The following is a 21,993-nucleotide window of genomic DNA, read 5'->3' on the forward strand; positions in this document are numbered from 1 at the left end:
TTCACCGTGCGTCATTTGTCCCACCAAAAGGGTAGCGAAGTTGTTTGCCTAGACATCGCAGCAACCTTTGACAAAGGTAGTTTTTTTTTCACTTCCGTCACTCATTACTTGAAACAAAAAAGTGGCAAAAGTGTTAAATGTGAGCAAAACTGTAGTGTCTTTCGGTAAAAAATAGGAATTCAGAAGATATTTCCGACGTGCAGAAAATGTCTGTAAACTGACACGGCACATGACCCGCGACAGGAAGGTAGTTTGATGCGCACTCCAAGGCGAAAATTTCCTTACCGATTACTGTAAAACGGAACATAATTTCATATGGAAATGCTCTATAGGCGTAACGCACTTGACAACTACAGGGTCTGCATCCGAGAACACTTGATACTACTATTAGCAAAAGATTGTTATGGTAAAGTTCTCTACGTCAAGGAGGATAAACGGAGGAATTTTTTACCGGAATTTTCAACGGTGTTCGAGTGGTGAGCATCTGATTGAGATACCCCAACCCTTTCTTTGTTGGTCTGGAACCTAGATCTGTATATTCACATACATGGTTCTCGGAAAGGTTCCCGGTCAGAATCACTCACTACAATTGCAGACGAGATGGGAAATGTCTTCCACTGAAATACTGCTCCAGACCAATAGCAGCAGGCCGTGACTGTGATTGTGATATTGAGTGTACAGTTCAGATGTGGAGATTTTATAATCGCGTGGGAACGAGCGTTAATATGTTCACGTTTGAGACCAGCATTTATAAAGTTATACATAGCATATTGTCGGTAGACTAATCGGACAATTGATGTATTAATGAAACATGTATAATTGTTAATAGTGCGAAGAAAATTGAGAACTCGACAAAAAATATTGATCGGAAGGTTGTAATCCAATAATTCGAATGCTTAGTTGAACCGAGTGCAGATCGACCGAATTGATTCAGGCATTCCGTGTGCTCGATGACGTGGATCCCGAAACAGAAAATTGCGTTGGTGAAGCGTCCATTCAGGGGCATATACATTGAGTTGAGCAAAAATCGAAAGACCACCTATTTCGCCATCAAGGGGTTTAGCGGCACACACGGTTTATGTGATCAGGCACTTCTTCTGCACGATCGTTTCAAAATTTGAAAGGCGACAACGGTCTAAATATGGCGGTAGATTTAGCAGGAGATAACGGAGGTCATACCCTACGGTTATTTTCTGTATGGCCTCGATCCTAGCAGTCTAGTTTGCGTGGAAAGGACACCATACGATAGCATTAGTTTCGTTAATAATACTCACAAGAGAGCAATACAGTGATCTAAGACTCAGCGAGTCACGGAATGCACCAGCAATTTTAAATATAAATCCTAGCTGGCGATTAGCTTGGATAATGGTGTCACCGTAGTGAAGCCTGAGCGTGAGTTTACTGTCCACGAGAATCACTAGGTCCTTGATGTGTTGCACGTGTGTGAGGGTAGTACACTTGAAGGTGATTTGGAACAACTTCCGATGCTATGGGATAGAGTGACATTTGCCTATGCTTAATGTCAGCATATTAGACGAACACCATCCAACAAAAATGTCCAGAATATGCTGTAGATTCAAGCAGTCCAGTATGTGTTGACTTTAAATAATTTTGTATCATCAGCATTGTATAAACGGCAGTTTGATGACGTCATTGACAAAGATTGAGAACAGATGCGGTCCCAAGTAACTGCCTTGTGGAACTCCGAACATATGCGAAAAAAGTTTCGAGGTGGATGTCCCAATTTTTACGCAGACGCTGCGCTTCGTTAAGTTTGACCTGACCCATGCGACGATAACCGAAGACAAGATTTAGTTTATTAAGTAGAATTCCGTGCACAAGTCTGCGGAAGGTTGACAATATTCACTAGAGAGTGAGCGTGTTCATTTACGTAAAGCCGTTCAGATTAAAGCCGTCAAAAAGTACACTGCACGTAGTTGTTATATGCGACAGTACAGAGCGAGGTTGATTATATGAAACTTCGTGTGTATACATGCGATTGCATAACCATGTGGCCATTTGGCCATATTTAAGTGGGATCTTGAATGAATACCCGGACAGATTGTTTAGATGTGTTTCAGAGGGTAGAAGTGAGAGTGAATTCCTTTATACCACTAGAGTATCCGGCACATGTCACCCTGAAATTTGTAATCTAGTGAATGAGCGTATTTTTATACGAACGTTCCACCTGAAAACATGGACCTACGGTAGGGACTTCCGGACGTGACCGATTCATGATCGCGTGGGAACGCGCGTTTCTATAATCGGGCTTGAGACAGCGTTTATAAAATCGCAGGTGCTTTTTTATAGAAGACGAACTACTGCGACCAGTATTTAGATCTATTGTGGTATGTATCTAAGTGTACTATCTACTATGACATATCACTATTGATGAGTGATTGTCGTTATTGAGATAAATGCGCATTCCAGTTCAGCTTTTCATCTAGTATCAGTCTCAGATACTTTACCTCAGAGGACATTTCAATTACTGTTCCGTTGAGCAAAAGTGTTGATATGGAATATTTCCTTTTTCGAGTAAATGGGATTGTGATTGTTTTGGAGGAATTTATGTTCAGGCCCTTCTTTTTACACCACTTCGAAGTGATGTTGCCGACTACATTCTATTTGAGATAACATAGTCACATTTTCCCCTCACATCACCTGCAAACCCAATCACTTCGTATCCTATTTCAGCTAATGATTTCGATAGCTCGTCTAAAACTAATGACCACAATAAGGGTGATAGAACTCCGTCTTGAGGGCATCCCTTTTCATAGCCAGTGCCGTGTTTCCAAGCGTGCTAGTTATTTCACGGTTTGTAAGCATTGAGTTGATCCAATTTTTTTTTGTGTGAATATCAAACCCATGTTTTCTCATACAGTTCAGATGAAGGATGAAAGTGAGCTCTCCAAAATCACTGAAGCCTTCGACTAGGGCACTTGCAGTAAAGGTTAGATGGAGGTACGACTCGCATACTACAATATGTTAGCGAAAGGCATTAGATATTGTGGCAATCATGCGCAGAATGAGAAACCCAAAAAAAAAATCGAAGCGAAAAATAAGAAAGACAAAAACACAGCACAAGAAAAAACAGTATTCCGAACATCATATAAATATTAGAAACACTAACTAATGACTAAACTTTGGTGTGGGCTGGTGAGAGTAAGAAAGGGCATGAGACATAAAAATGGCCCATCAAGTCCTCCAAGTCTCCTTGATACTATTGAGACATATAGCTACCAACATATTGAAGCAACTTTTTGTTAGAGAGCGACAATTATGTTCAATAGAATTTGAATGGTAGTTTTATCCATTTTATTCTATTGCTAATTTTATTGATTTTGCATAATTTATTCATTCTATTCGAGTTTTTATTCGTTTAGGTGCGTACCTCGCATGAGTTCTGCACACTAATGAATCATCAAACAGTGATATACTTAAAAATATCTCATATCACTGCTAGGTGGATTCAATAGGTTTCAAAAACATGAATGATGCAAATTATGCAAAACACAAGATTAGTCTGCATTCTCATTTCGCACTGAACAGAAGTGATCAATGTGCTGCTGTCATCGGGGCAAGCAACCAATTTTTCCTACCACGCTTTGCTACTTATCCACTGCACAAACAATATAATATCCGGTTGAGTAGTGATATGTATTTGCCACCGCCAACAAAAATGCCGGTATTTCGGAAAAACATAATTCCGATTGACTTTAAGAAACTAGCTTATGTCTACAGCGTAGGAGGTGGAACAGCTACTAGAAGTGAAAATAAAGTGATCTCCATACAGCGACAACGTTTTAGAAGTTTAATCCAACACGACGTCGAATACAACATCGTTGCACCGTTCGGGAAACAGACAAATGTTCCTTGAAATGTATCAGCACTTCAGCTTCTTAGTAATTCTCGTACCCGACCATGTCGGGTTTCCAATTCTTTTATGTAGAAAGCATTATATCCTTTTTCCTTTCATCGAGTGGCAATTTAAGAAGACATCAACTATTTTGTAGATTTTGCACAGGATTTCAAGCAAAAGTGAAATGAAACATTGTCGAAGATGAATATGAAGCAGAAGTTACGGTAGTGCAATTTCATCACCTGAGGAATTCCACGAAGAACCATCCGAAAACCTTTTTCAATCGTGACGGACAATCTGCGATTCCGATGAAACTTTAGATGTTTCTCCGACATGAAAGACTAAACATTTTCCAGTCACTTCACTGAGATAATTTTGACTCGAAAGCTCGAAATATTTTAAAAGGGCGCAGAAGTTTGGGGTTAAAGCATTTTTCAACACAAATGCATGATTATCGTATTTTATGCAGAAAAACTTTCCGAGAAAGACTTACAGGGAATGAAAACTTCTGCACGAAAAAAATATGCACTGACAAAAATTACGATTACAATTACCAATTAAATCTCCAAAAAATATTTCTTTTTTCATTTTGTTGGCCACAAAAACTTAAAGAGAAAAGAAACATTTTAAATGTAATTACATTATTCGCGTTTCTCCATCTAAAACAATAGGTTCTTCAAAATCCACAGCCGTGTGAAATAAATTTTAAATAAAATAACAACAATTTTGAAATTGGTCGTTGGATGTACAGTAGAGCTATCACCTTCCATCTCCGCAGATAAAAATATATACATCTTTAAATTGAAATAAATATTTCAATGAATTTTTACAGACAAGTTTCATCCATAAAGTCGCTCAATGGAAAATGACTTGTATATACACTCTCATGAACTGTTTTGAAACAAAATGATTGCCTATTTGACTAAACCACCCGTCTTGGTAAATGTCATCCAATATCTAGACAGCGCTAGACGCATCTATGCCGGAGAAAAGTTCAAGCCCACAATCACAGCTCAACTGCCAATTCACCCCCTCCTCATCAAATACACGTACCAAACGAGAAGACAATCGCCGTTCGGTATTACATTGCCAGCATGCATACATATGTTCTACAAACTATTTGATACCGATGGCACAAGCTTTAGAAAGTGCACATTTCACATCACTATGAAAAGAGCCCTGCTAATTTACGACCAGGCACAAATGGAACAAATCTACAGTCAGTGGGGATGTGGTTGACGTTCGGTTGGTTAACCACCCACCCGCTGTTTGAGTTTCGTTTCTTCGAGTCCTTGGCTTGACAATGGAAACCGAACTACGATCGTTTGACCGGCTAAAAGTTACTCTACACCGAAACCCATTAAAACACAGTAGTTATCCATACATTGTAGAGGAATAATAAAATTGTCAGAGAACTAGCAGCTAAACCAGCTCCGATACAAATCAGAAATGACAAACGCCATCAAACCATAGCTAACCGAGTTTTCCCTATGACCTTAATGAACTGCTCCATATTATTCCGACAATGCTACTTTGGGCAATAAGTTTCATAGCTTCCACCTTGAAACTTCCACCGTAGTTTCATTCTAACTGCACAGCTTCACTCGGTATCTAGTCTGCGGTATCCGTTTCCAGCCGAAATATTTGATAAAGTTTCCCCTGCAGGAAGAGCTTAGTTAGTGATGGAAGGGATGCATAAGTTTTTCCACGGGCAGCGACTATGGAAGGAGCCCGGATGCGAGGGGAAAAGTTTTACACCGGATGGTCCGTCCCCCGGATTGTGTGTTCGGATTCAGGAAGAATGCGTTGGCCATTGTGCTCGGTCCAACAACTGATGCTGGGTGGTGGGCAGTGGATGGAGCGCAGTTTGGTTGACGAAGTTGGCCATGTTTTTCGCCAAGCATTTGCTGCTACTTATTGGAAACGTCACCGCACGTTTGGCGTCTGAGGGAGTAACAAAATAGGGATGAAAAAAGAAAACAGAAATAAATCGGACCATGAAGTAAGTGTTAAAAGTGAAGTTTATATGATTCTTGAACGTTTCGTTACCACCCGCTTTAACTAGTTGTTGAGAGCATGTGGTCGAAAAAATAAGTAACAGACTAGAGTAAATGCCATCCAGTTGACTAGCATGCTCTATTTAATATCCGACAAAAGTTTATCAAGTGGCCAGAATTCGAATCGAAACGGTTGATCTTTACGTAAAACTACCATCCTAACTCATAATATCATCAAGCCAAAAAAACTTCCATCAAACCCTGTCCTAATCCGTCGCTGACTGGCTTACAGCTAACTGCTGTCCTGTCAAGATCACTCTCACGTCATGTGGGTGGTGGTTTCCCACACAAAGTGAAGTGTAGATTTTGTCTATCCTTTTCACCGGGATCAGCAGAAGTAGTTTGCGTTAGATTGGGCGTATAAGTGTATGTATCTGTCTATGAGAAAGTGGTTATATTATCTTGACAGTTAACTGATATAAGGCACCCTCGCTATTACGAAATCCCCCGTAGTTGAGTAGAGATACCAGGAAAAGCGTACCTTCAAACTTCTAGGAAACTTTACTCACGCAATATTAAGCCCTTTGATGAACTTATATCCCTCCTGCGTCACAAAGGCGGTAGTAGTTTCGAAGGGATCAAACAAATACTCAGCTCGGTTAGCGCGGCGAAATCGGCATTGCTCGAGGATGTTAGCTATTTCCCATCACGCCTGGATTTATTGTCCCTTCTGCTGACACGGGCAAAGCCAACCGATAAAACGAAACCCGCTGCCGACTACACCCCACCCTCCTCCTCTCTCCACACACACACACACATACACGCACACCACAACTTACCGATCATGAGCGTGGAAGCTGAGCCGCACCACGTTCGCCGGTCCGTAACTGGCGGAACCGTGGTCATAGTTGACATTGCGCCTTCGGCGCCGATGGCTCTCGTGATGCCAGTGGGCACCCTCCAGTTGGTCCCGGTCGAAGTGGACCGGTTCCCAGTGTTTGATGAATGGATTCAGCACACGCAGCGCTGCCGTGGGGGATTCTGAAAGATCGATAAGAAGAGAAGGAGAGAGAGTGAAAATCGAGCTCATGTTTATAAAGCGAATAAATCATCATGAACCCTCTGATGGATCATTAATTTTTTTTTCCATCAAGTTTAGGGCTATAACGTAACTCAATTGATTGATTTCAAATCTTTTTTTTTAAAAAGCGCAGTAGGCTGGATTGCAAAAACGCTGATCCTTTGAGTAAAAAGTCAAAATGGACAGTTTAGGGTTAGTCGGTACACTTGTTTTTGTATACCTTCCATTCGACCCTGTTGATGACCGCGCTGACTCTTGTCCAATTCGCACATTTACCACAGCCGGAGGATTCTTCCAGAGCATCAATTTTGCATATCAATATCGCGTACGTAGCTATTGGCAAGTTACCGTTCTGATTCGATTTTCTGACACCACTTTAAGAACATATTTCTTGTTTGAAAATATCGAAATGAGAATTAAAACTGATACTAGTATGTTTGACTACGCCCTTCAATAAACGAGTAGTAGGCTAGAAAAAATGGCATGCAGACTAAAATCATTTTCCTTCTTGTTCATCATTTTAGCAACGACAAAAAAAAACATGGATTGACTCGTAAGCTGTCGAAAAAATTTATAAATGAGTACTCAGATTTCAAATTTTTAGTATAAAAATGTCTGTAATATTGTTACAATTCACTTTTTACTACACGAGGTGGCCGTACCACCTTAGTCACCGGCTAGGGTCATTTTCTTATTGTCTCCAGAGGAAATTTACACGTGGGAGAACTTTCAACCCTTCAAATACCAAAGGTCACTGAGCGGAAGTCGAACTGAGCGGAAACAAGCAAATGGACTCACTTAACAAAAAAATAGACGACACAGCTAAATTACACTTAAAGACCAGACATTTTTATTTAATTTTAATTTAATTTCACTTTTTGTTGGGGTAGGGAATAATTTTAAAACAAAAAGGGATAATTTTACTTGCGCATTTTATTTTGCTGACATCTTCCTTGTTGGGCACCGCGTGGTGCTTCGTTGCGGCCGTGTAACTCGTTGGTCGACATGCAGCAATCCAGGGGAGGTGCGGGGCGATCAACGGCGGGCCTGCCGGAGAGGGTGCAGTCAGTGCCTGGCGATGACGATGATGATGAGGGGTCTTCGTTAGCAGCAATTCGGCCGTTTTTTTTATACGAAGGCCGGCTTTACACAAAGCGACCCGGGGAGTGACACTACGCGCACTGTTTGTATAGGAGTTCAACAAAGTCGAGCGAGTTGTTTCTTCACAACGGTTAACTACCAAACCCTTTAGGTACTAGGGTTGTAATGGCGTACACAATAGCGTATAACTTGCCCGCTTAGGGCTTTTCTTCACGGACCGGTCTTCCACACAATACTGGCTACCGAACGAAACTCGCGGGCACGTTTGACGTGTGACCGCTTGTGCTGGTACTTACTCCACCGGGTTCAATTAACTATAAGAGACCGGATCTTGCTATTCTGGACCCTTTTATCCTCTCCTTGTCCGGTTTCCAAACAGTTTCCCTCCGGGCCCTGCCTCCGATCACCCGCATCAAACCGCCCCGCATTCGATGACGATGACATTATCATGATGACAGTATGATGATGACGGCAGACGTTATGATGATGACAACAGACGTTTACATTTATCGTTTAGGGTTGGCGTCGTAATATAATTTTTTTGAATTCAAATTTTTATAGCGAATGACAAATATTTTAATACATGTAACTTGTTTCCCAGTTTTACATAATATTTTAATAGAATAACAAGAGATAGTATGATATAATAATTAAGTATAATATAAATTGAGATTGTATATACAAAATGAGTAATTCAATAAATATAATAAATAGTAATGAACGAATAAATAACAAATAGATAAATAAATAAATAAATAAATAAATAAATAACAAAATCTAACTTTGACACCAACCAGGACTACTAAGCAAAACTTAAACGAAACTCAAACATGAAAACATGGAGTGATAACCGACGTGACGTTTATGTTTTACTTAGACATTTACTAACAATATTTTTACCGGTGTACACAAAGAACAGGCCTCGTCAAACACGTAACGGGGACCGTGCGCTGTTATTTATGTACACGCAAAACAAAAAATGACAATAAATATGGTAATGTAATTTTAGCTGACTCAGTGACCAAGGGTAGTATTGTGACCGTCCTAGTAAAAGGTCACAATATCAATCGTAGCAAGTAGTTTAGCAGTTAACGGACCACTTCAAAATAAACTGTGAATATTTACTTACTGCATATAACGATTTTTTTCACCGTATATACGGCGCTGACGGCATTCAAATCACTTCAATACCTAAAATAGAGCATAGAAAATATTTTAGAATGAATACAAGATTAATTAATTCATTATTAGCAAAGATATCCTGTCCAGAAAACTAAAGGCCTAGTATAGATTGCAATACCATAGTATTACCTGACGCCGCAATTTTCTGGGCAGTTTATCTAAGCCTCTACCAAATAAATAGTACTCAACTCACCTTGATCCCTTTGTGACACCCAAAGAAAGCTCTTCAAGTCAGCAGAATCCATCAAAAAGGCCCTTGAATCGGAATTTCCTGTCCGAAAGTTCTATGAAAGTAACCTTTTGTTTACATTCATATCGGCAACACTATGGAATTTGTCAAAGTTAGCACGCACTGTGTGCATTTTGTTGTAATGTGGTCAGAATTCAATATTGAATCCTTTGAGACATAAATTTCGAAACATTATTAACTTTATACGTGGAACAATGCATCGACAGTACATTTTGTCACGAAAAAGCAATTTTGAAGCGTATTTTTTTGATTTACGTTCAACTAATGAATGAAACATGCTGACATATTTGACCATTCATGGTTGTTCGTTTGTTACAGTGTGAAACACGTTTCATAAAAATTATATCCCATGGCCATCTAGCCATAGTTTCACTTATTTGTTGACACACTTTCATCGCTGTCAAACGGTTTATCTAGTGAGCTAATTGAAAAGGGATTATATCAAATTTATGGAACCGATGCGGCAAAACATGAACAAATGCATTTGCCGGTATTTCTGGTTCTAGTAAAACTCTATATTCAATGGTGAATAAAGATACCAAAAGTAGTATATAATCGAAACTTATGCATGAGGCAGACATCATTTGTCTCTAAAGAACATTTGCAATGTAGCCAATCGTTTTTTGGAGTGCCTAAATTTGTAATAGAATATTTTTTTACATTCAGTCTAATAACTGATTGCAACCGTCGTAAGGTAATAATGATCGCATCCGACGATGGCATGTGAAAAATATATTACAGTCTTCGGTAGAAGTGTGATGAAGAGTTAAGTTACTTATTGAAGAGAAAAAGCAAGTTATTCAACTACCAACGTATATACGCCAACGAACCACAAACCCGATGATATGAAAGGGAGTTCAACAAACGTGTGGCGTGAAGCTAATCAGCGGGGTGGAAAATGCAAAGGTCGGTAGGGAAGATTTTTTTTGCCTAGTTATTGGTGATGAGAGTCTCCCCAGAACCACCGACGACAGCGTAAACGTCAATATTGCAGCAGTCAGAAAAATGGCTATGTGTAATACTTAGTACAACAAAATATTCGGAAACGCATTTGTAGACATCCAAATGGTGAAACGTGTTTTCAAAACAACCAGGTTTTGACAAATGGTTATTTCGTTGATGTCGTCGATGTTAGTATCTTCCAATCGTCGATTCTGACCATGATATGCTGGGAGAGAACTATTTACATGCTTGGTCAAACAGTGACTGTTGAATCAGGATGCTGCTAAAGAATATGTTGTAAAGCTCAACGAACGAATAATTGAGCTACTAATAAAAGATAAACTAAACACAGCAAGGTATCAGGTTCACGAGGCGGTCTACTACAATCACAAAGTGTTAAAAATACAAAAGGGCATCAGTGGAACGGCTGGATCAACGTTGAATGACCAATAGCGACAAACGAGAAAATCCAGACTGTGAGTCGAATGTTTGCAGCGGCTACACAGGCAACTTACACATTCAAGTGAGAGCCGGTATAAAATTTTATCGATGTACGAAGGGGTACTTCGAGAAAAAAAATTCGAAATACGAGGTAAGCTTTTGCTGGAAAGATTTGCAAAAATTTTACGGGACTATTTTCAGCACAAAAAAGAAAAGTTCTGTGGGATCAGATAGGATCAGGATGAGAAATCTGTTATCAAATTAAACAAAGAAAACTGCCAGCGGTTGTCATAGAATGGGCAATCAAATAGAGAATGAAAACACAGAAAAAGGATTGTTGATGAAAAACAGTTTATGAATCTACCCTCGCTAGAAGAAGTTGAAAATATTGCGATAACATGTTTGACAATAAAATGATATCAGTTTATAAGGTGTCAAATGAGTAGAACGTAGAGATAAGCATTGCGTTACAAAAGAAATGAAATCACATCTGATCATAAGCCAATTTTCAACTAGATTGCTAGTTTGATTAGGGTCGTTATTATAGTTTTACAAATATCTTTTATAACAATAAATGGTTACAATTTTTTTTAAATTACTAGATATATGACGGGGAAAAACGTTTATAAAAATTAGGTAGCCGAATGATAATTTAAATACAACAGAGGCTGTATAAAACTTACCTCCCCTCTACAGCAAAGAGTGTTTCATCAGAATATTTTTTTACTGTACACTCGATGGCAAATTCTACAAAAAATCCTTATCGACGCACTAAAATCACCAGACCTTTTATTTTTTAGATATTTCCTCTTCTTCAAAAAAAAACTTTGCTGTCGGTTGTAATATTCTAGTCAAAGCACTGACTGGACATTGTAAACTCAAATATCACAAGTTTCCTACTCAGCGTGCTGAGTATTATTTGTGTGACAGTGAATTCGATTACGGAACTTCAAATCTTTTGATATGTTATTGCTCTACAGTAACGCAATTACGTAATCGGATTTTTGGTTCTATATTATACATACACAAATTTTTGTACAGGAAGCTAGTAAGGATATGCTATAGTTCCTAACCCAGTGTGGCAAAGAGCTATAGGCTTTGTCAGTAGGATTAATTATTCCTCCGGGAATGAAGAATTCATGCTGTTTACTGTTTTGTGTTGATTGTATTGTGTTGTCATTTTCCATTCCCCTTCCTTTTGTCTCCTTTCCCTTCTTATTAGGAATCTTATAAGGGGACAAGGCTGGGCACAAATCTTCGAATAACATGGGGTGCGTACCAATCGAGTCAATATATACTAATTCCAATTTTACGATCAGTAATAAAATAAAGATTGTCTCATCCAAAAGGGCAGAGTTCTGCTGTTTCTTTGCGTGTACCTGTCGAACCATCTATTCTGTGTACCGTTACCTTGCCTTGTATAAATCCGAAAAATCTAATATAAAACTAATGGCACTATCATAATAAATGAGCCACAAGATGCTTTGACCAGTTCCAGTTACGCAGTACTCAAATTATAGGATATAATCTTATTTTTGCACACCGAGTTTGTTGTTGAGCATGTTGTGAACGTTAGTGAAAAATGACTTTTTCAAATGAAACGCTAGATTTTTGTTTGGCTTGTCTTGTCAACGCAATCAAAGTAACCAACAGTGTTCCTGGAATATTTTCGCTTTCAACGCATTATTTTCCATTGAAGTGGTCCCTTAACTATTAAATAAACTATAGGGAACATTTCGTTGAATCCAAAGAACATCGATTGAAAAAATACTATTATTACAGATTAATTACCCTGAAAGTTAAAAACAGACCGACAAAAGTTCCTTCTGTGTCCGGAATCAGAACCCAAACGGTACTATGGAGGAGGAAGCATCGAATACCTACTGCTCAGTCGCTTCATAAATCAATTTTTGACCTCCGTTCATCGGAGAAGGGGTCAGCGATTTCGCTGTTCGTTACCGTGCAGTATTCATCAGATTTTTTTTCCTGGTTCGATGGAACAAATGTGCAGTTTTTTTTGGTGTCGCCATGAATGAAGAAGTTGTTTGCTTTGTTTTTGTTCGGAACGAAAATTGACATGGATGGAAGTTCTATTCAAGACTAAAGGCCGTGTCTGGTTGGTATTGTTCTCATTCTTTAGAGGGTGTCGATTGAGGTTAAAGATATGGTGTATTAGAGTTTGTAAAAGTGAAACAAAATTCAAAGATAACCTGTAATTAGTCAGTACCGCGCTCTTTCACAAGTTGTTGTAAATGTCGTTAGTGGCACAGTTTTACTTGCAGCCCATAAATTCTAAGACACAGATTGCGCTTATTCTTTCCTTCGAAACATGAGTATTCTACAGCTGCTACCAAACTGTAATAAAATGTGCATATTCTGGGAGTTTAAATCCCTTCACAAAGTTTAGCCTTTACCAGAATTAGAAAAATCATCATAAAGTGATAGTGCTCGCCTGAAAGCTGAATCGAAGTAGGCGTCGTTTTAGTATAGACGTCAAATTTTTTCATGCGTGAGAAATGCTTTAATTTTTTTCGGGGAAGGAAAGGAATGTTAGCGTAACAAACGTTGTTATAGAGACCATGTATACCACTGCATCTCCACGTTTGTTACGGGAAGTAGTTTTTGTTAATAGGATGGGATAAATAGTATTATAATGTGTTCATTGCTCTGGGCAGCCGGCTGCCGAGAATTTATGATAGATTTATCGTTTGTTGAATTAATGTTGAAATGCTCGGTTTGTAAAAAAGCAACTTCAGCTCCGGATTGCCGACAGTCGGGAGTGTTGCTTATGCTTAATTGTATCAAACGGTATGTGAACAATTTTATTATTCCTTGTTTCGTTATTCCGGCGAAACACATTCCAAAAACAATACAATATCATGAAAAGCGTCTACTTTTGGGTCTCGAAACATTTGTCGAAATATATATTGTAATACCTATATAATTGAAGAATTCGTAATATAAGTAGGGTAAGGTGGGGTAAATCCGACCAAGTAAATGGGTTTGGCTGTAAAATGCTCATTTTACATCGGATCAAGTCGTTTTATATACCAAATTAAATGTTAGTCATTATGATTATTTTCGATGCTCTACACGACACCATTGATATTAGTTCGCGTAGTGCTTCTGATTTTCGGTAACAGAGGGGGGTCGGGTTAACCCAACGGTCGGATTTGCCCCACCTTACCCTATTATTCATCGTGTATTAACGTTGGTATTCTAAAGCAAATAAAACGACAGTTATGTATTGGTTTCGTTCTCCGCGAACAATTGAATAAGGGGCCGATTGTTTTGTTATTCACGCGCGTTTTTAAGCTAACTAAAACATATTTTAAACGGCATAAAATAAGCACTACTGAAATACCTGACGCGACTAGCTTTGTATGTCGAATATAAAATCGATAACACTAATTTTTACACTATTTACTAGAACTAGTAACTGGCTTTTGATTCGTGAACTGTCAATGCTCAACCCTCATACATTCAACAGTCATCACTTCACTCAGGAAAGACCATGCGTATTTCCCACGCACATGAAATGCCCAGTGGATTAGGTTCCTAGTTAGCCAAATAAACACTAAACAAACAAAAAAATTAGTTTGATCAGTCCAAAGAAATGTCAGCTCGATTAGCATAAACCGGCGGATACGTGTTCCCTTACAATGCCGTCAAATCAAAGAATATTTAAAATCACATGCGACAAAATATGTAGAATAAAACGAAATGAAAACTACTTAATTATTTGCAATAAAATAGGATCGGAAAAATTAGTTGCTTAACCAAGGATCATTCTCAAAGATTCTCACTGTTGATGGATCACCTTATAAAATAGGTGATAAGGGACGCGGACGAAAATAGCTGACCACCGCCACAAGAACTTTAAAATGGAGGTATCTTAGAAAAACGAAATTGGCATACATGTAAAAGATGCCAACTTCTGCCTTCAATTGGTTCATAGTGACTCACTAAATGGACTGATCTTTGATTGCATTCCTACCAGTTTGACCGCTGTCCAACTAATAAGCATCTGAACATTAGAATTTCATGTCAAATTCACTTTGATAATATACCGACAACAGTCAGATCCTGGATTTGACCTGGGATCCTTAATTTTGGAATGGAACTAAGATTCATGATCCTGGCATGGAACTAGTATCCATGATCCTGGAATAGAAACTGGATCCTTGTTTCTGGAATGAAACTAGGATGCTTTATGCTTGAATGGAATCAGGATCCTTGATCTTGGGATGGAACCATGTCCTTGATTTTGAAACGGAAGCAGGGGTGACATTCCGCATTTCAAAAGAAAAAGTTTTAAGTATGTATGCAAGCTTGTATGAAAAGTAGTTTCAATTTGGTTGCAAAATGTGGTCTCAGAAAGAAGTATTCAGTCAGCTGTTTTTTCGCAAACTACCCTATTCCTACCGCTACTGAAAGGTATTTGAGTGGCTTCGGTGTGGCGGTAGGGAGTACGGATACCAGCTGGTCACTGCTTTAATTTAGCACTAAATGTCGTTTTTTGGAATTTTTGGGTTTTGTTTTTGTAACGCAAATGGGTGACATTATGAACTCATCCATATCACATTTGGATTATTTTGCGCCCTTCAACCTCCCACCAGGATTGCTCCCGTCTGGCCCTCTTCTCCAATTGCCGTCCCCTGCCCAAAATTACACAATTGTGAAGGCGCGTCAGGGCTTACCAAGAGGGATCGACTGACCCTTGGGTGGACTAATTCCGTCCAAAAGTTAAATTGCGTCGTATTTACTGCCCATGATCAGCCGTAACCGAAATTACAAAGATTAGGCCGAATATTGTTTGCGTTGTTTTGTCTGACCTGAAGTAAGTAAACATGGTTACTTACGATCAGCTCTTACGTTTGAGTATTGCGTATATGTACCTTCACGAGACGTGGAGACTGACGGTGTGGTCACCGAGTCGAGTCTGACCGTAGAAGACTTGCTGAAGCACGGAGTTTGCCGTTTCAAGATACTTGAATATGAGCAATTGCGTTCGGTATGGTTCGTAGATGGGACGAAGGCTTATTGACAAGGTTCGTCTGCCGGTTTGCCTTTTTATAGCACGAACTGCCTTAAATGTAAGATGTTTAGGTAAGGGCAGTTCTTCGATATTTTGGAACACCTTCCTGCTCCGCGCTTTGTACTAGAAGATTTCAACTTCCACGAAACTGCATGGAGAGATAATAATCATCTCCGAGATATAATTTTTGAGATTACTTCAATATGATACGGAGATATAACATGGGTTCCTAAACAACCATCGCGTACAAGTGCACTAGACTTATCTCACTTGAAAAGTAATCCCCGATCCCAACGGTAACGATCATTAGCCAATAAATAACAATAGAAGCCACGTGGACTCGATTATTGTTTCGTATGGCCTCACTGGAAACATTGATTGGAAGAAATACGAGAAAAAGTACGCAAATACTATAGCGACGGTTAATGATGAGCTTCCTCCGAATGAAAAATACTACTTCCTGGTAGGCTTGATCTTCGATGCTGCGTCAAACCAAAGAGAAACGGATGCCTGGCGCTACGTTAACCGTATGACCCCTAGGTGGTATAAAGAGTATTCTGATACTCACACGGAAAAGTGCGAAGCTATAAAGCATTTCGGAAGCGTGATGGTGGAACACTGAAGAACTTAGAGCATTACATATTTTTGGACAGCAAGTTTAAAAGCTTGTTTTGTGCGAAAAAGCGGGTATTGGCGCCGATTTGTCGATGGTTTATCGAAACATCGATAAGCTCTTTATGGAACACTTCTAATAGAAAGCGTAATCGAAATTGTTCAATGATGGAATTCTCAGTTGCACTCCTGATCCTGCAATAAGAAGTTTGTTGAATTTGTTCAACACATTTCTTGAGCAGAGCAGTGTTCCACATCACTGGAGACAAGTGAGAGTGACTGCTCTCCCTAATCTGGGAAAACCAGCCTCCGACCACAATTCGTATCGTCCGATGGAAATGCTTTTCTGTATCCGAAAATTGAGGGTTACGATTTATTATCAGATACTCAATGTGGCTTTCGTAAGGCAAAGAAACGAGCTAGCGCTACTTTCATCAGAAACTCAACTGGCATACGCTGGTAAAGTACAAATCGTATGTGTATACTTAGATATCACGGGGACGTTCTATTCTGTATCATTTGAAGTTCTCTCGGATGAAATTCTGAACGACTATTTGTACAATTTGTAGTAAGAAAAACACATGAACTTCTCTCATGGCGATCCGGAAACTTCTCGAATAAGCTACATGAGTCTTCCACAAGGATCATGTTGGAACCCCCTTTGGTACAATTTCGACACGTTCATACAAGAAACTCTGAAGGTGAACTCTGGATCGCGGCTTCGATATTTTCAACAACAACATATCCGTCTCTTACAAGCTCCGTGATCCTGCTTCGGTTTGCGTCGTAGAACTAGCTGAAATTCAGTATGCCCATAGCATCAATGACAATCTGCCCATTATTTCATCAACACTAATAGCCTAAGTACAATATAGGCCTTTCGATCAACGAAGGTCGATAAACAAACACTCCCCGTACTTTTTGGGGAACATTAGGGAATTTCTAAGTTAACGAGAAACGAGAGTGCAGACTCTTTCGCGAAAGTGGACGTCTTAGACTATGATATTTTCAAAAGACCTCTCGCTTTGAATAAATTTATCAGCATGTCTCTTTAGAGAACGATCGATAGCTGGCAAATTGCTTAGGGGCGGTGGCTACATTCCATTGCCCCTAAGGTATCGACGAGAGCATGGATCAAGGAATTGAATGCACGTCAGGATTTGATTCGTGTGCTGTCCAGGCTCATCTCCAATTTCATTCGAATTGGGCTTACTGAGAGTAATCTTTGCGTTTGTGGCGAGGGTTTGGTTTGGATGTCTTGGTAGACATCGAGCATGTTGTTTGGTCGTGTGCGGAATATCGTGGTGCGAGGTCCACTTTAGAACATTCCTTACAGGCCCGAGGAAGACCACGCATTGTTCCAGTTTGTGACATTTTGGCATGCCGAGACCTTTCTTATATGTTGCCGATCTACCATTTTTTGAAAACCTTAAGTATACAACTTACCCCTTTTGCTTTCTTTGCTAGTGTTGACCACCCTCTATCTTCTGTCCAGATGCTATGCTATTCCGATGTTAACATATTCCTCTAGATCAGTGTTGCCACAATTAAATCTGTACCGGGAGTTGAAAAATCTTTTCTATCTGTACTCTTCTATAGAAAAATCTGTACCGGATTCTGTACCCAAACAATAACAAGGTTGTTTTAAAAATCATTTTTCTTATACATATTTTTCATTCAGGGAAATCAAATCAGACATTCTGACTCGGTTATTTTATTTGAGCTGGAATTCCGCAAGAAACCAGTTAGAATTCCGGATGAGTTTAACTGGGTAATGTCAATATCAGCTCCAGCTCAAATTCCCGCTGCCACTTTGTTTGTAACCAAAGGTGGCCAACAGAGTGGCGGCAAGAAGCTGAGACTGGGCTGGTAATATCAGCCCCAACCTGCTTGCAGGAATTCAAATGGAGCAGGTCAGAGTAAACGTATGCACTCCGAGAAGATTCGCTCGGCTTTCACATCGGCATCGCATTCCAATGTCAGCTTCAGTTCAAGGTCAATTAATACCAGCTCCACTTCAGATTCTTGCAATAACTGCTGCCTAACTCAACGTTTACCTGCTGTTTACTGGGATGCATCGCTGGGTTAAATTATTTTACCTTGCTGTCATGTAAAAAAATCTGTACCAATCTGTACTTTTTCACAAAAATCTGTAATCCGTACCGTACAGAATCTGTACCAAAAATGCTTCAAAAATCTGTACCTTTCTAGATAAATCTGTACTTGTGGCATCACTGCTCTAGATATAAGTCCCTGTCTGAGATTGATTAAACAATAAATTGTCTCCCTAATTTTAAGTGAATTTAATCCGTTCAAAATGAAAAGTATCAAATAAACTATCCGAATAAAAAACACCTCCATTCGCTCGTACGAGTCATCCAAAACAGCCTGCTCAGATCCCTGATACGCAACCTCCTAGGATACTTTACACCGTAGTTTGGGTAATGAAGGTTGTCACATCAATGGTTCCTATCTAAGAACTTTTTATGGCAAAATCATTCACCAACACGGTAGTGGCTCAGACCACTCACTTCACTAGTGCCTTCGCATAAATGATGTTCGGGGGTTTGGTTGCCACAGCATCATTCTTGCAAAATGGTTCTCTGCCTGTAAATCGACGTGGAACTTTGTTTTTATATATAGGTACACGTACGTATTTATAATGATGCTACCCCGTGCCAGATGTTGTCATCATCCGGGTGGCATCGTTATCTCTGCAACATACTACGGTTTGGTGCTACAGATGGATAGAGTTGGTAAGTAAGTACCTGCTACACCTGCTTGCGTTAAGAGCAGTTTCCATTTATATACAGCGAACTGCTGATTAATCCGAGAATCATACCCGACCAGAAGCGGGAACAAGAAAGCGGATGGAAGCTTGCAGATTAGTGCGAGATAGCAACAAAGATAATTGGTACATGTCTTTTGCTAATGTAGGGGAGAAATGAGAATGAATATGCTAAACTAAAGTACCTAATCTAGTAGAAAGTAATCTCAAAATTTTGGATTCCAATAACAAATTGGGTCATATTTGACTTGACTAAGAAAAAAAAAATCAAAAAGCTATCATACATTTCACTGCACGATTCACATGTCAAGCGAACAGCAATTGATTATTTGATAAATTAGTGCCACTCGACTCGACTCGATAATAATAATTACAAACTGCTTTGGTCCACATTGAGTGTAGGATTGATGGATTTATCTAATTGTGATTTTCTTTTTCCACAGCCAGATCCATTGTACCGATGTTCGACCGGTAACGATGATGTAAACATTTTAATTGGATATCATATATTGATAGATAGATAGATAGAGAGTGAGAGACAGAGAACAAAAAACTAACAAGTGTCCGAGATCAATAAAGTGATAATTATTCATAAAACTCGATGTGCTTTTTCCGCTAACCGGTTAAACGTCGATCGTCGGCTGAAGGTTGTGTGAGTTGAAGTAATGTAAAGTGAGGAGTTTTTGCAACCAATGAACCGCAGTGATGCTTGCTTGATTTATTGATTGATTACCGCTTGATTTCTGTTTTCCCTTCTAAGTGTTTAGATTGGCACTTGAAACGTCATCCTGGGGGCAAAGTTCCCGTCTGGTACTTGCTGAGGTTGTTTTTTTTACCTTGTGGATTTGGCGGAAAATCAAGCAACATTAGAGATTTTTTGTGTAAAAACGAGAACACATACGAACTCCTGCTTTTGATCGTTTAATAGTTATTTATCGATAATCAGAAAATGATTTTTTTTTCGAAAATTCGAAATGGCGGATCTCCTCGACCTCTGCGCGCGAAGCAACGTCCTACTTTGTCAAATGCAGGGCCTCTCATAGTTAACTGAAATGAGAAATGAATGTAATTTATTAAAATGGATACAATTATATGGGCGTTAAAGAAAAAAGTGAAATTTGTCGCTTTTTTACTGTAATCTCGTTTAAAAACTAAAAAAATAATATTTTTTCATGTAAATGTTAGGTATAAATCAGACGAAAAAATATACTTCCAATCATTTTTTGAATGAAGCAAATCAGATCAATAGAACAAGACTTCTTGACGTTAGCAGAAAAAACATGGTTTCAAGAAAAACGTAATCTTTAGCCGCCATTTTGAATTTTCGAAAAAAAAAAATAAAGTATTTCCTAATTATCGATAAATAATTAATAAAAGATCGAAAGCAGAAGTTAGTATGTCTTTTCATTTTTCCACAAAAAATTATCAAATGTTGCTTTGAATTTCCCCCGAATCCAGGAGAAGATCCCCTTAAAAAACAATAAATCGGATTATGGGATGTGATTGATTAAGGAATTTAACTTCTGGTCATCACTGTAAAAAGGACCAAAGTGCTGTGAATCCATTAGCACAAACACTTACACGCATTGCGTTTAATCGAATTCCTATGCAATTATTACAGAAAGGCAAACTAATAAAGTTCTTTACAACAAATGACTGCTATTTTCTGTTAAGCGATCCTAAGGAATAGTATAACACTAATACGAAAGATAAAACCCAAAGCTGGTTCGTCTTCGTAGTAATTCAACCAATTTCTCGGCTAAGTGCAAATTGGAAATGTCAACAGCCAGAACCATTATTTTACTGCACAAAAGCGTCCAACTTTTTGTTTGCAAAAGTCGAACACTTCAACGAAAACTCCCGCTGTCTGTCGCTACCGCGCAAAACGACATCAAACTTCGACGTCAAAAATCCCAGCGAATCTACGCAAAATCCTTTCCGCCGGCTTAAAAAGGGGAGCCTCCTCCCTTTCCCACACCAATTTCCGGGGGTTGATGCTGAAGAGGTGAAGCAATAATCCAGCGATGTTAGCTAGGGTGGTACTCATTCCACCCTCCCCTCCTGTTTCCATTCGGTAAACAAATGAAGGTGAATGGTATTTGTGGAGAGATGGGGAGTTGTTTCTTCTTCCAAACTACTTATCCCCTCCCCGACCAATGCCAGCGTGCTTCCAACAGCCACGGAATCTGCGATTACGAAAGCCAAGAGCACCGAGATAGAGATAGAGAGAGAGAGAGAGAAGTCCTTTGCGAATTCGTTTTTCAGTTGAATTTATAACTTTGGATCTGCGACGGGATTACTACCGAGGAGAGGGGTTTGCCTGCGGGTAATGCTGGGAAATAAAGAATGCTCGACGTAATGGCATTGTTGTAAAGTTCGAGCTGCATGTGGATCTGCCAGTTGGGTTGAGGCAGGGTGAGCTATATTCACATCAATTTGAATTATGTATCTACTCGAATGTTACGGCATAAACCAACCAACCAGCCGACAGTGAAAATGGTGGAAATCTGATGCGGGAACTGATGGAAATCTGGAGCGAAACTGGGTAATGATGATGTTTTTTTTGCGAAATCAAAATTTGCTGATGAAGTGCTATGGGATGCGGCGTGCGAGTGTTTGTGTGGTTTGACATGAACAGTTTCAGACCAGAAAAATTCGTGGAAAACGTTATCCGATAAATCACTATCGCAATGAGAAAATTG

At 39.3% G+C, this 21,993-nt stretch overlaps 1 protein-coding gene across 3 annotated transcripts in view; it reads right to left on the reverse strand.

Moving 5' to 3' along the window:
- LOC131676591 (uncharacterized) overlaps positions 1-21,993 on the reverse strand; it is a 121,280-nt gene that overhangs the window by 6,955 nt on the left and 92,332 nt on the right. For all 3 annotated transcript variants that reach the window (XM_058955732.1, XM_058955735.1, XM_058955734.1), the window contains exon 3: positions 6,696-6,897. In XM_058955732.1, coding sequence (XP_058811715.1) covers positions 6,696-6,897 — 202 coding nt within the window. The remainder of the gene's footprint in view (positions 1-6,695; positions 6,898-21,993) is intronic.

Source organism: Topomyia yanbarensis, chromosome 1, assembly GCF_030247195.1.
Source record: "Topomyia yanbarensis strain Yona2022 chromosome 1, ASM3024719v1, whole genome shotgun sequence".
NCBI classification, from domain to species: Eukaryota; Metazoa; Arthropoda; class Insecta; order Diptera; family Culicidae; genus Topomyia; species Topomyia yanbarensis.